The sequence below is a fragment of the Rhopalosiphum padi genome, chromosome 1 (genome assembly GCF_020882245.1).
Source record: "Rhopalosiphum padi isolate XX-2018 chromosome 1, ASM2088224v1, whole genome shotgun sequence".
NCBI classification, from domain to species: Eukaryota; Metazoa; Arthropoda; class Insecta; order Hemiptera; family Aphididae; genus Rhopalosiphum; species Rhopalosiphum padi.
The window spans coordinates 3797262-3814658 of NC_083597.1; the positions used below are offsets into that span (position 1 = coordinate 3797262).

At 23.4% G+C, this 17397-nt stretch overlaps 1 protein-coding gene across 1 annotated transcript in view; it reads left to right on the forward strand.

The window, feature by feature from the left end:
- Nucleotides 1–17397, forward strand: part of LOC132917254 (lutropin-choriogonadotropic hormone receptor-like) — a 116317-nt gene that overhangs the window by 42866 nt on the left and 56054 nt on the right. The window contains exons 2-4 of the mRNA XM_060977901.1: nt 13121–13343; nt 13405–13479; nt 15329–15403. Coding sequence (XP_060833884.1) covers nt 13129–13343; nt 13405–13479; nt 15329–15403 — 365 coding nt within the window. The 5' untranslated portion in view covers nt 13121–13128. The remainder of the gene's footprint in view (nt 1–13120; nt 13344–13404; nt 13480–15328; nt 15404–17397) is intronic.

Here is a 17397-nt window from a genome sequence, read left to right on the forward strand (position 1 = left end):
TTGTAAGGTTGTACAGTTCATAGTCACTTAAAATACTGATCGCAATAATACTTATTGCATCTTATACATTAAATAGCAAAAATTAAATCTTTTCATGCTCCCGTTAGTTTTTAAAATTACTATATAACGATAACTCTGATTTTGAGAGAGTTCTATTTTTTAGTTATGAATATTTTGAAACCACTTATTAAGCACTAAAATTTTGCACTATGACAATAATTGATGCTTTTCATGAACTAGCGAACTTCACTGACCTACAACATCATTAGAGTTAGGTTCATAGTCATTATTGAATATATTATTATTTATATACAAAATACTAACTGCATAGTCTGAATTTTTTCGGGAAAAAAAATAAACAAATATAAATTATGGCACAATGTAATTGTATTAATGTATGTAATAAATTGACCAAGTTATGGAGTAAAGAAAGAGAAGACTTTACCACAATGTAAATATTACTACTTTCATAGGCTGCATTTTTTTGTTAAATAGTTTTTAACTTTGTCTTTAGATTTTTAATAGAAATTCGATTTTATTTTTTTTCATATGGGTTGAAATGAAACTATAAACAGTCTTTAAGTCATAACAAACAAGAGTACATAATTTGTTACTAATTGGCTCGGTAGTTTTTCAAACGTACACAAACGTATATAAATTTATATAAAAAGAGACAGACATACGAATTACATATTTATACACTTAAATCAAGAATACTTCGACCAACCAGATAATAGTTTATAGTGGATTGAATGTGGCAGGCCGCGGTATCATGTAATTTGATCACCACTATGACTACAAGGTAATTCACTCTTCTATAAAATAAATATCAATTGCAATAATACCACAATATCTTTTTCAACTATTAAGTTAATGTACCTGCGTATGTAGGACGTACCCATATAGTTTATGAATACTTGCAAATGAGTCCTATGGGATAACACTATAACAGGGCAAGACTACCAAAGTTTGCACGTTACCTATTAGCACCTACGTACTTTCTTTGTATATGTAATACTTTACAAAGTGCACTTGATAATAATTGTAGGAATTTAGCTAGGAATATAATTAAAATTCTATTATGAAATAAAATTATCAAAATAAAAGATTAAAATGCACAGATATCTTATTAAATCTTATTAGTTATTTAAAGTAGATATAATTTATGAAAACATAAAAATATATAAGTTATATATGATTTTATTTAATAGTTATTTATTACATAATTTTGTAATGAAGACAATTAAATATTTACCAAGTAAACTTATTGGTTCTATTTTTTTTAGTTTTGAATTGTTTATAAAGCATTATCTATTTAAATAGATTTTCATTGAAAACCTATAGTAGAATGTAAGAAAATCAATAATATCTAATAAATAATATCAGGCAAAGGAATAGAACAAATACATATATTTGGTATTATAGGTGCCTGATAAGAAACTATTTTCAAAAGTAAATTAGAAAAAAAGTATATATTATTGATGGGCGATGGTAACTTAGGTTTTGATATTAGAATATAAATCAAAAGTGAAATAAAGCAAAATTAAAAACTTCGTCATTTCTTATACAATAATATATAGTTAAATCGTAGAAAAAGTTTTACATTGGGTATGAGTTAGTACTGATTCTTATTTGCAGAAAATAATAATAATAATAATATAGTTGTTATGTAATTTAATTTTAGTTGTACAATTTTCTCACTTGTAGCTAAATTAATATATATCATATGATTTATTTTTGGAATATAAAAAATGCTCTTAGTTTTGGTATAATCACAAGCAGCGTATTATATCGATTGTATATTTTCATTTTATTTATAACACGTTATATATTGTAGTACATATTTAATATATACTGATTTACTAATTAACCAAGAAATGATTAGTTTTCGACATTATTATTAAATTAAAAATAATAATAGTTATTTTAGTATAATTATTAATGATATAATATGATATTTATGACTACTTATTTATACATAAATTTTTATAATGACATTATAAATGATACAAGATATCACGTATACAATATAATATATGGTTATTTTCAATAATAAACTATATATTTCACGTACAGTAAATATGGGTTGAAAAATGTGTTGTTTGTGTATGTATTTGTGTTCGAATACGTGAAAAATAAATAAATAAAATTCGAGTATCATGCTCATTTCCCATAGCATTGAAATACGTACTAAGTGTTATTGTAGTTGTAGAATTGAAAATCGTCGCTGCGAATTCTGTCAACTTTCTGGAATTTAGATCACGTAGACTTATACATGCAATTTATATATAATACATTGCATGGTACGTATTGAGAAAAGAAGCAGTAAAAGTAAAACGTTATTACACACAAGATGGGGTTTTATTATAATCAAAATCTTAACCCAGTCAGTTTTTTTTAGTAATATTGTATATCATTATTTCAATTTATGTTTATGCTTTTTTCACTTAAATATTTACAATTTAAAATTTTTTTTTTGTCATAGCAATGTTTATTGTATAGATTATTATACCACAACGTTAGTCCATAGATATCTAATAATATATTGAAATTAATCACAACACACAGTATTACAGTAGTAATTGTACAGTCACACATAATTTAGTATTAATATATTAGACACAATTATAACCTAAATTAAGTTGTAACCATATTTCATTTTCAAAATTAGTTTTGGTTTTAATTATAAATGTATGTATGAGAAAATACGAGGTATGATTCATATTAAACTAAGCAAATAATAAATTACAAGATGCCAATGAATAAATGAAATTTATATTAGTACATTGCTATAAATTATAGGTTGTTGAATGCATTATAACATATCATTAGTATATCATTTAGTTTATTTTTTAAACATTTTAATATAGTTTTTAAAATCATAATAATTACCACAGTAATGTAATTTTAATTACATTTTATGATTATAGGCCTGTTTAATGATTGTATTACAAACATTAGTACATTTTTCAAAAGTAAAATAAAAGGTTATGCAGTCTGACGCTATTTCTATTCCTTTTTTTTTTAATTGCTCAGTACAATAAATTAATATCATTAATTTAAATTTAAAAGTCATATATTACTTTTTTTTATTCAAAAATTATTGTAATTCGTGGTTTAATAATGATGTATTTAAATAATATTTATATAGATCATAATTAAAAAAAAAAAATTTAATTTTTGTAAATTGAATATTTTTATCAAGTTGACTGTTAAGCTGCTAATAAAATAAATTTGTTTCGGTAGTTGAATTTTGTTTAGTTGTTAAACTAATATTTTCGACATTGCGTAACAATTATAAATTGTTCCCTAATCTTCAAAATAAAAACAAATATGTTATACAGTTTTAAATGATCAACAATAAAAATAAATTAAAAATATATTCGTTAATACCTATATTTTACGTAAACAATTATTTACGTTTTTTTTATGATAAACATAAATATATTATTTGACTTTTTGTTTTGATATATTTCAATTTTAATATGTTCGCTGCTTATTTTAGTGAGTGAAAATAACAGTTAACTGAATTTTTCATTCAATATATTGTTAAATATGAATTGTATTTTCTAGGAATACTCGTGAATAATAATTATGTGTATAGTTGAGGACTCGTGGTTATTATAAAAGTCAAATTATTATTAATATTTTTTTCCCAACAATTTATTCTTACGCAAATTATAAATTAATGTTAAATTTAAATAGTAGGCAATATTAATAAAAACTTTTTGAATTCGACCAGAAATTAATTAATTAATTATCATTTAAATTAAATTTAGTTATTTTAAAATCGCAAAACTGAAAACTCTGTAAGTTTTCTACTGTATAATATTTAAACTTGTAAATATTATTTATAATATATATTATAGCATAATGATAAAACAATATAAACCGTTTAAATTAATTTTTATGTAATATAATATATAATATATTATTATTTATTATAATATGTATATGCATATTATATATTAATATATTATACTTAAAGGTATCCGTGATTATTTGTCCAACAGAGGCAAAATAAAATTATATTAATATAATAATAACAATATCAATAACCATTTAATATTGTCATATATATATATATATATAGGTATATTATATTATTATTATTTTTATGGTATTAAGTGTAGCTTAATTGCATATTCGGAACGCCGTCATACATTTAAAAATAAATGTTCTCGTCAATCATAATATTATTATAACCATATTTACAATGAACGTGCTAAAAAAATTACACTAATCAACTTTTATAAATTTTAAATACATGTAAAAACATTTATGAAAAAATAATACATAAATAAATGTGTTTGAATAAAAAAAATGTCTTTAATTGGTTATTTGTTGAGAATTATATTGCATTACTCTATAGGTATTATATAATTTATATTTTTGTGGTGAAAGTTTAATTTAATTCAATTGTATAAAATAATATATAATGTTTTTGTTTTAAAAATTATCATAATTTAGTATAAAATACGAAATGCGTCTTACGTATGAATAGGACAGTCGGCTCAAATGCTCAACATTTATGAATAATGAATCATTAATATATCATGATTAATGAATTCTTTACACATATATTATAATGTAATATATGTACCTATGTAATATTGTTTAATTAAGTATACACATTTTTTTTTTTTTAACTAAACCATTTCAATCGTTGTTAATTTTTAATGTCTTATATGCATTTGTATACACTTTACTTATGGTATTGATTTTCGTTCAGAAAAAGTACCCTATTTTTGACATTGTAACTTAATGCTTAGATAGATTTTCTTTTCAAAAGAAAAGGGTTATTACGTTTACATTGTTAGATGAACTGTTAATGCTATTTACTTGTAATTGTTTTGAAAAGTGCTTAAAAGGTTTAAGTAACTAGACTACTAGAGATGGAATGAGAAATTCAACACTGTTAAGCACTTTATCAATCGAATAAAAAAATTAGCAAGTTTTTTTATACTTTCCCGAAACGATTTACTAACAGATTGTATAAATTACGTAGGTATGTTAAATTACTTCTGAAGACACACACGTTCATTAATAACATAATTTTATAATATAGTTACGTTTACTATAGTAAATTTGGATTTATTAGGTGCTAAACATTGAAAACTAGTTATAATTTTGTATGAAAAAAAAAATATTTTAACAAGACGTAATGTCGGAAACAAAATTTGCAGATAATATAGATAGGCATTTGTTAATTATTTAGAATGTGGTTTCACTGTTTTTTATATTTACGATTAAACGTGAACGTAGGATGGTGATATTAAATGACCGACAATTTATATTAATATTTTTCATTAAAACAAATTCAGGATCAATATAGCCTTAACACTCATCCAGTATAATATTATTTATATATTATATTTTAATCTTGTTTTAATTTAGATCTCTGATATTAATTTAATATGAATATGTAGCTATATAAATATAAAATCAATGTTTTTCCATTATTGTATCTAGTACTTAAAATTTGTGATATTTGCTATTCATTAACGATTGAAAATTACCAAAATATTTGAAAGCAATATTTATAGTAACATTAATAAAAATCGTATTAATAAAAACAATCAAGTTAAACTATACATAATTGATTTTATTAAAATCTTTAACTACAGCAGGTAATAAGTAATATTATATTATATATATTTTGTATTGATTTATTTATTATTTTATAATAAATTTGTTTATTATAAGTTTCTATAGACAAGAATATAAAGACATACAATTTCAACTTTCATCCGTAAAGAATAACTAAAAGGATTTCCTGACTCTCTCAGAAGTTTTTAAAATAATAATGAAATCAATGAAATCATATATTATTAATTATTATAGTTAAAGTTTGAAAATCCTTTCAGTTGTTGTTTGAAGTTGAAACTTGAAATTTGATGTCTTCATGTTAAATATTAACTGTATCTTATGAAAAATAACAGAATAGATGATAATTTATTATAAGGAATTTACAATAAGTTATAACGCCCTTTATGGGTAAATATTGCAGTAATGTAAAATAAAATATATAAAAGTCTTACAATCAATATTCAAAAATTTGAAAATGTAAGGTAAATAGGTAGTATAAAGTAGGAATGTAACAATTAAATACAATTAATTGAATTATTATTTTATTAATTAATTATCTCATAATTAAATATATATTAAATAAATTTCGTTTATACATAATTATTAAATATTAATATAAAATTGAAAATATAAATAATACAAGTTATTACTTAGACATTTTTCAACTTGCTTGGTAGATTAAAAAAATAATATATAATATTATATTTTATTTTATTACTTTATTCAAAATTATTAATGTAATTTTCATTTAATACAATTTCATTTAAAGGGGCATTACAATGACTACCTATAATTTCAATTTTGAGGTTGTACATAAAAAAAATCAAAGAATGAAGAGTGTAATGTGGTGTGGTATATTTAGAGAAATTTTGGATAAGAGCTCTGCCAATTAAATTGTTTGATTAATTAGGAATATAAGAAAAAAATACCGTTGTTAAACCATGTATCTGCTTAAGTTTGTAACGGATCATACGGAGAAAAGGTTTTGTATTTTTTGATTTTAGTAATGTGGCTAGTTTGATTAAAGAGCCATATAATTGAACCACATTCAACTAATGAACGTATTAATGAATAAAATACTGCTTTTGAATAAGTTGGATCTTTAAATACATAACAGTTTTGTTTAAAAAAAAACCAAACATACGTGTTGCTTTATTGCACATGAGTGTAATGACTAATGAGTTAATTCAAATGGATTATGGAGTTTATTATATTGTAAGAAATAAAATGGATAAATTTTTTTCACTCAATAAGTATTCACTTTTCGAGCTCAAATTCAGTATGATAATATACAAGGATTGCGAGTTAACTAACTTTTTAACTTGATAATATCCAGCTTTAGACATTGTATATTTTTATAAAAAATATTGCCACATTATTGGATAAATATAGAAATGTTAATTTCAGTCATTAACGTTGTGTCATTAAATTGATAAAATATGTTAAATAAAGATCAAATTACTAGTCTTAAACAGTAATGGGTAGTAAATTCGAGTTGTTATTTTGATATTTGATTTGATAAGTTGATAAATTAATCACTATGCCGCAAACTTGATTTTAGTGGTAAGAAAATGTAATGGGCTGGTTGAATTTAGTGCAATGTAATATAACAGGGAGCAACTAATTTAAAAGAGGATAATGTTTTAAAAAATGTATCGTAATCTCAGTAATCTGTCTGTCTTATGGATTTAAAGAATTAATGTTTAAAATAATATATGTATAACAGATTTATGTTCCAATAACAGATCTATAAAAGTCAGTTGTTTACATAGTTCAACAATATTATAAGTATTTATAATAATACTATATTGATAAAATGAATTAGAATGATGTTTAACACATAAATAAAAATATTATTTATATCAGCTGTGACATCTGCGACATTAAAATTTCAAAAATTAGACTATATAATATACTACAGTAACTAGATTTTCGAAATTTGTCTCAAATCGTTTATATCTACTCAGGATAGATGTATAATGTATACTATAAATCATAATCAGTTTAACACAAAAATAAATATCGAAAACATTTTTCCAACAAATTTTGGTTAAAATAACATTTTTGTAGTTTTTAAAAAAATGCTCTACGTTGGTCAATATTTTTTATAATACTTGAACAAACTTTTGAAAAATGACCTTTTCTATGTTTATTTTAAACATAATATTTAAAGGTAACACATGGTGCTTTAAAAGGAGTATTTTTTGTTCAAACCAAAAATCTGTTCACATTAATGAACTTTAAAAAAAAAAATTATCTTTTAATTAATATTTATGAATAATATACTTCTAAGAATTTAATAATTTATACAATTATAGTAATAAAAAAAATAAAAATTGTAGCTAATCTTAAGTATAATATTAACTATTTATATTTAAGTTTTATACAATTTAGATACTTTAAATAATTTGGGTATCGAAACACATCTCAACAAATTATAATGAGCTAATCTATATAAACTCCAATACCTCATACATGACGTGTCGTACAAACAATCACTAAATATAATAAAATATCAGTAATGAAATTCGCTAAATATTATTCAGTGGTCAATGATTGGCCCATTAAATTTTTAAGTGAATCATTAAACTAATCAATTGTTTATGCATCCGGATAATACTTAAGAGAACAATATAATATAACTTTTTCAAATTGTTGATTAATTTTTCTCACGACTTTTAATGTTTGAATATATTATTATATAAGACGTGACGTGTTGTGTTACTTAATTTTCGAGTGGTCACTAATCCAGATAACAAGGAATCGGAGGAGCGGCTTGACACTAATGTTGGACAGCAATTACTGGTGTGACCGCTCACACATTCCCACCATAATATTTTCATTCACGATATATATTCAATCATAATAGGGTTATTTTAAAATTGCCTAATACCTACTGCAAAGTATATATATATATATTGATGTATATTACTAGTATAATACAATAAATTATAATATTAACACAATTTAAAATGTCAAATACTGATTTTCAAACTTCATCGAAAACGAATTAATTAAGTAGTGATACAAGTCAAATCGTTACTGACGTAACGATAACAATAAATAATATAATAAAATTACTATATTATAGAATACTTTGTATCAGATTAATAGAAAAACAAGTTGATGGTAATTATAGTCACCCATAATAATAATTATTCTTACAACATATATTCTATGAGAAATTTTTTTTTATATGTAACTATATATAGTAATATTTATAATTGTAGGTAGATATCTTATTATATAATATTGTTGTGTGTAAGAAAGTAACAAATGAATAAATGTTTAAAACATTAAATAAATATCTAAAATTTGTTTCTCTCAGTCATTAATACAAAGAACATTCTATGCTAAACGCAATCGTACCGATCAATAATAACCTTGTGATAGTGAAAATCAATCAATCTTCTACAAAACGGAATAAATGAATTCTAAAAAGGTTTTAAGGCGTAAAGTTCAAGAGAGAGAAAGACAGACAGAACGCATGAAAAATGCAGCATTGGTTTTTGTTCTCGAACATGTTAACAGATTCATTCTCAATTGGCGCCGAAGTCCACATATAATACACAGCTATTATTAAACTAGTTCGGAATTTGAAAATTGTCTTGATTTACTGGAAATTCCATTCTAAATGTTAATAAATGTTAACGCTAATGTACAGTTAAATTTGAATTAAAAGTCAGAAAAAATAAATAAACTATATGCTATAATAGTTTAATACATAGTATATATAGTATATATACTTGGCCAATGTACATCAGTCCAAGTGCATTTTTAATTTTCGTTATTTACCAAAATTTCTTTTTTAAGTAGAAAGGAGCAGAAAATTCTTGATTGATTAAACATTTTGGAGTAATGTCAATAATTTAAATAATTACTTTATAATTTACTAACTTTATAACTATTTGATAATAAAAGTTCTTAGAAATGTACAATTACACTAAAACATTTTACCACATGAAAATGTTCAGAAATTATAGGTTTGTTTTTATGTAATCCGATTAAAAAAAAATTAGACTGTAAAAAATAGAGATCACAATGATTACATAGTTATTTGAATATGATTTGTGTTTAACATGTCAAATATTTATAAAAAAAACGATTTTATATCGAAAGAATAATGTCTACTCTACTTTTGGTAATCTTCTGTGATTATTATACACAGGAAGCCATTTAATAAATTATAACATAATAATATGAAGATTCTTTTATCGGAGACTGAACGATATTTGAAAAAGATTAAACGATAAATAGATCATAAATTATTTCTGATTGGGTTATACGGTCACCTATTACTTAGCCATATCACCCATATTATTTTTAAATATAAAGTGTTTTTCGATAGTAAATTTTAAAGCTCCTTAATCCTAATGCATAAAATGGAAGAACGGAGATTTAAATTATTACGACGAAAATAAAACGCAATGTACTGCCATTTCGTCGCGCAATATTATATGGGCGATTTAAGTACATTATTATTGAGTTTAATGCATTATAATCTCACTTTCTGACCCGCACATGGAGACTAGAAACTTTAATATTTCACCGGACAATTCGAGTCACAAGGTACCGGTCGTTGATGACGGTTTAGATAATACGATTGTGTTTACGTTTGTGTTTTGGTCTTGTAGACATGTTTTTGTGCAAAATCCTCCACTCGCGAGCTTTTTTTTTTTTTATATACCTCTTGATATTTCGGCAATATGCGTTTACTACTAAAGTCCTTAGAAATTATAAGTATATTTAACTGTTAATAGTTATTAGATAATTATTATAACTATTAAATAAGATTCTCAGTCACCTTTTTATAATTATATAACACATATATACATAAATAATTTATCGTACAACAATATGGTTTTAAAAGGCTGCATGTAAATATACATTGTTAAAACTTAAAAGTGCATATTATACACGTGTGGCACATACGTTAAATTTGTAAAAAAAAACCATTCGCTTAGATTTTCCAATAGTTAATAATAATTTATTTATGACTCAAGTTTAACATTTTGTTACAACAAACATAAACACAGAATAATTGAATATCTCCACGCAGTTTTATTTTCCTTTTAAAAACAGTTTACACCCAAAACATTAACAAATTATAAAGAAATTCAAACTATTAAAAAATACATATTATTTTACTTCTGTCTGCGTTTTTTGGTACTCAAATACAAATGACCTTGCGGTTCTCGTTCTAAGTTTCTCATGATTTTACTTTCAAAGTAGTAGTAGTTAGGTATAACTTAATTTACTTAATAACTGTGTACTTATGTCGGTACCAAAATAGATGAGATAAAATTGTACGACGAGTTACAATGATAAAATATAAAATTGAAATGTTTCACGTGCGTATAATAAATAATTTATCGAGCCAATGTGTCATTACGTGTAAACATACGGCTTATTTTATTTGCATACACTACTAACAATGTCATCTTGCAATAAAATATTGTATTATAAATAATTAATTATGTTAAAAAACAATAATGAAATTGTACAAAGACATAAGTAGGGTAAATTTATTATTAAACAAATTTATAATTTAAACTGTTTATACAATAACGATTTTAAAATATTATGCTAAATTAGAAACAAATTTGTTATAAAAAGTCAGACAAAATAATTAATCAAAATCACATTTTAAATGATTAAATACATTATTAGTCTTAAGTTTTGTTCAGTATTATACTATTGTGTTTACGTATGTTAATAACACAAAAAATGGTTTTATTTGTATTTTATGCGTCATTATTCACATGAACTTTTCTTCGAATAAGTAATAACAAAATGTTAGTTTTTTTTTTTAAATAATAATTTAAAATCCCAAATGACAAGTACATTCAGTGTCGAGCACGTCGTTATTCTCCAGGGGAATTACGCCTGGTCGTTCATTTGTTTAAAAACATTTCGAACGAGAACTCACGTATAATATCTAGACTTTGGTGTTCAAAAAATTACAGATGGGACTTAAACAATTTAATAGGAAAAGTTTCGTAGTTTTTTTTTAGGTTTTTTACAACAATAGAGTAATTCCACAGGCATGACATTTTCCACTTAATAATTCCATGTGAATGTTAATAGTAATCACTAATCTAGGGTGAAAAAAAAACAACTTTATACTGTCGTGAAGTTTGTTTTGCAAGCTGACAGAATAAAGTAATACTTATCATGTAAAAATTCTCCACCTTGGCATATAAATGAATGAATACTATGATAATTTAAAATTTTCACCATGATATTAAAATGCAAGTATTAAACACATTATATTTACGCAATGAGTTATATTTAAACATTTTTCAATATTTTATTATACCTAACATAATACGAGTATTATAATACAACGCATTGTAATTTCTAATTTATATTGATATATCATACGATTAATTTTGCAATTATGTATTTTTATTTTTGAGATTATTATCGTATTCCAAGTATGTATTATAAAATATTATGATGAGGGTTAAGATTTTTACATCATATTTATAAATTTATCACATATTATTCTAACCTCTTCTTGTATCAACTCACAAAATCACTAAATTTCGAGAAAAAAAAACTATACATATATTATACGTATAACATTTTAAAATTTTTTTTACTGTAACTATTGAGTGTGAACTCCAAGATCAATTTTCACTGTTCAAAGTCAACACATATACATATAACTATATAACATGAGTACACACATTCACTATAACACTATAAATAAAATAAACGTTGCCACTTGCCACCACTAGACCACGCCATCCAGCCATCAGTATTAATTTGGATTTGTCTGTTCCATCTGAAGGACCAAGCGTGGTCTATCGTTGATCTGTTATGTAAAACCACCCAAGAATAACGTACAAAGATAACTTTAATATTGTTTTTATAAGATAAAAAAAAAATCTGATGTTGTTTTTTTCTAGGATGTATATTTAGTGCCGAAATTAGCGTAGATACAGGAAGTGAAATACACCGGAGCCTCAAGGCTATTTATTTATGGGTTTCGGGTTGATATACTAGATTTTCTAACATCATAAAGTGATAAATTATAAAAAATAGGTATTAAATAATGGTCAATAAAATAAAAAAAAATATATATTTTGAGAAATTGCCAAGACCCGTTCATTTTAAACTGTTATGCTTATGCATCAGTTTTATCCGTACTATGACTTAATTTGAAGTAACGCGTGGGTTACTTAGTTTAATTTTTATTTAAATCTTAATTTTTCTCAAGTACCTATAAAATAAAAAAATGTAATTAATCCATCAATAAATAGAAATTTTTGTTTTGATTAATTTTAATTAATACCCAACATTAGTTGTCGCACCTCGGTCTTCCGAAACTTAGACCCGATAACGTTCCTATCATAATAAACGTAATACAAATTAAAATGTAATAATTTATTATTATGTTAATACGTTTTTAAATTATAATTTTTGAAATCAATTAATTATCCCCTAAAAATATGGCATGTGATTTAACATTATTATCACTTGAAAAACTATATAATAAAAAAATAATTATATTTCTATGTTCTAGGTCTGAATATGTCACATAAACATATCATTGCTGGTGTTTTAGCGTTTGCTTTGATTTTCGCTGATTACTTATGTAGCTCAGTTGGAAGTATGGAAATTGCCATTGCTCATAAATTTTGCGAATGTCTTAACATGACCAATGATAACGGATCAATTAAATGTACATGTGTTCAAAGTGAACTTAAAGAAATTCCAAATGATCTGCCAAATCCTTTACATGAACTGTAAGATGATAAAATGTGTTATCTTTTAATACATATTGTTCATAAATATTTTTGTTTTAAGGATAATTGGAAAAGCTTCAATTACAAATTTAACAAAAGATTCATTCGCAAAATACAAAACAAGCCTAAGAGATATGTGAGTATATTATTATATAAGTATAATGTATTTTAAATAAAAATAAAAATATTTAAATATTAATTATAAGAAAATATAGGTAAAATATTTTTTTTTATTCAAATTATTTTAAACAATTTTAAATCTCAGACTTATATCCTGATAAAGTTTTATAGTTTATTTATTAAAACAATTTTGTTTTTGTATTATATACATTATACATATAATTGTATTAGATAATGAAAACTGCTTCCCACAATATTATAACATCTCGACAGCAATGCTTGATTTGTGTGTAGGTAGGAGACACATAAATTATAAATAATATTAGTAGGTTAGTAGTATTAGTAATATAAGTATTAAACTGTAATAAATATTGTTCAAATAATAAAGAATAACTATTTATTTGATTAAATAAAATGTATTTTATGTAATTTAAACAAATTTTTATTTTCCCCAGACTTATAGAATTGTTAATTACACTTTTATTTTCATTTACCCCACACTACACTATATTATTCGGGACGAATGAAAATTTGTAGGTATTGAACATATACAATATTATAATGCTAGTTACAGCAGAATGATTTAATTTACCCTTAATGTGAATTCAGTAAAATACTTGCAGTTGGAAATAGTTATTTTCGTGTACCCCAAAAGTATGGGGAAAATGTAAATTTTTTAGGTAATTCTTAATTATTTTTTTCTCTTAGTAATCGACAATTTTTACTTTTAAATGCAATTTTAGGAGCATTATATGTATAGTTAAATAGTTTGTATGTAAGCTAAAAATAAAAAAGTTTTTAAGCATGTAAATTTCATTTTCATTTACTCCACTTGATCCACTTGATCCTGTATATAAAATATATATTTTAAAAACTAAAACGTATAATAAATTTAACAATTTAGAAAAAAGAAATTTATCGTTACTCAGGGATCTTTTATCCTGGATATGAAAGCTTGGGTGGGTGCAAAATATTCACCCAAGAATAATAATAAGAAATTAAATTTATACAATAATGGATGCTCGTAGATGTCCAAGTTAAATTATATATTCATCAACAATTATAACGTTAATGGTATAAATAATAATACGATTGGGAAAGTAATAGGTACATGTAATAATGGACATCGACTGCTATTAATAGTGTTATGTAGTCTTGACTTACCTACTATTTGATGCAGTACAGTGGTAAATGCTTTAAAAAACAGTAAAGAGAAAAAATAAATAGATTTGAGGATTTGTGGTAACGGGAGTATAATTAATTGTACTACCTATTATGTAGTGTGCAGTGGCTTAGTGGTGGCGGGTTGTGACTTAATAAATTACAATAATCAGATAAATAATAATAACTTTTAACTATACAGAAAAGTTGATATTGTATACATTTATTAAATTTTAAAATTAGGAACGAAATCTGATGTGAATGTTTCAGATTTAGCTACAAATCTTTTTTTCAAATTAATTACAAATAACCACGCGATTTTTAAATTTATAAATTTATTGTGTATTAAAAAATTAAAATTTTTATCAGACACGTAAACGAAAAAAAAAATATTAACAAAATACACATATATAGAATGTGTCCAATATGAACTCTTTTATACTTTGTTTTAAGTCTTCATTAATTTTCATCTATTGATTTAAAAAAATGTAAAATATTATTAAAAAAATTATTTAAATTTAAGTTAATTTCGAATATTTAACCCGATAAATACCTACCATATAATATTTGGTATTATATTTATTTTCCTCGTTGAACTAAACTCTGGAAATCGTAATTCACGTAAATGAATAAATGTAATACATTTTTTTTTTCAATATTGCAACTGATAATAAATAATATCTTTTATTCGTATTTATTTACAGAACATTAAGAGACCTAAGAAATTTAAATTACATAGAAAATGGCATTTTTGATAATATGGAACATCTACGAACTATGTAAGTACCCACGGATATGGTATAAATACATTTATGATTATCATAGATATTTTATATTCAGAGAACGTCACATCTATATGTGTTTTCTTCGTCTTACAAATGTACAATATATCAAATTTTATGTTCACAATATTCCATTTTTTTAAATTATAACGAATTAGCTTATAATACAGTTTTAAGGTAACACTATTTTATTTAACATCTCGGAAGCTTTTATTGATATTTTAATTACGAAATAAGATATGAGTATTTTAAAACTGTACATTTTTTAATAATTTTAAAATTATCATAACTTGCTTCAACACTAAAAATTTAAAATTTTAAAAATAACAAAGTAAAATTAATTATTGTGAGCGTAAAATGTACTGTATTGTAAGACTATAAGATAGAGACAAAACGTGTAAATGAAGCGTTCTCTTAAAGCAATTTTCTGATGAACGTTCACTGTTTTCAATAAAGTACTAAATGTGCTATACATTAAAAGCAGAATACTATTGTAGTGTGATTGTTGTTATTGTCTCAAACATATTAAATAACCAACAAAAACACTTAAACATTGATCACTGGTTACTTACGAAACTACGAAAGTGTCTTAGAAAGCCATTTTAGAGTTTAATAGTTCTTAATAAAAATATAATGGAACAATATTTTTTAGATTACTAACTTAAACTTAGTTCTAATTTTAGAAATAAACATCAACAATTGTTAAGTACATTCAAACAATTCAAACGTTCTACAAAATTGTAGATAAAATATTGTCAATCATTTCAATATTATATAAGTGTTAATTTCTAAATAATAAAGTACAAATAAAATATTTGTACAACTAGTGATTATCGATCAGCATGATCGTCTTTTAATAGCTATTATTTTATATTGCCATTAGAAAAACAAAAATAATAAATTACAAGATTACACTTTTCTTTTTTTGATCAATTTGATTATATATAGTTTCACTGAGAAGTTTGTCTTATGAAAGCGGTAAAAACTAACTTTTCTAGGAAATGTTTAAAAATGCAAGTAAAAAAAAAAATGAAAATAAAATATACCAAGCCAAAAAGAATATTTTTCTTTCATTCGTTTTGTTCCGCCACAAATAAAGTTTCTTATAATTTTCATACACTGTATATTGTGGCATGACACGTAGTGTTATCCAAAGTTTTTTTGTCAAAATCTTTGATTCACTAACAAATTGCCTGTACGCGTAAAATATTTCCCTCGGGAGCTGAGAGGTTTGAATTAATCTTTAAATTGACTGACTTAATTGAATCCTCGACAGTAAGTGCATTTAATAAAAAAAAACACGCACACATACATACTTATATATATATATATATATATATATAAATATTATATGTATTTTCTTTGAACATTTAAATATCATAATTTTAGTACTCTGATAAAATGTATTTCAAAATACGTCTATTTGGTGATTTATTTGATATTTTTAATTTCTTAAAAAATAAAAATAAATAAACATTATGGTGCTTGCAGGTATGCTATACGATCGATCGATAAACGTTACTATAGTAAATAGTTTTGTATTAAGTTTATTTTTCATAAGGCTTTATACTCGGTCGATAATATCGCATTCTCGGCGGAAAACAACATTTAAATTAAATAATAAACTATAGATGATATAATTATATTATTTTCTATATAAATTATAAGTTCCGATGTATCATATTTATCATAAAAGTTGATTATACTTTTTTATTCTAACTCTACTATATCCGTTGTCAGATTTATAGTTATTATTTTTATACTTGTACCATACGGAAAACTCAATAACTTATTACTTTATACCTAATATATTACTAATAACACTTTACTAGTATAATATAATAATATATTCTGTGCACATATATATCATACTATATATTATAAATTTATATATTAGTGGAATATAAAGAAAAATTACTACTACATATTATTTTTATTTGTTTTAAGATTACGTTTCATGTGATTTATGAGATCTTAGAACTTTTATTTCT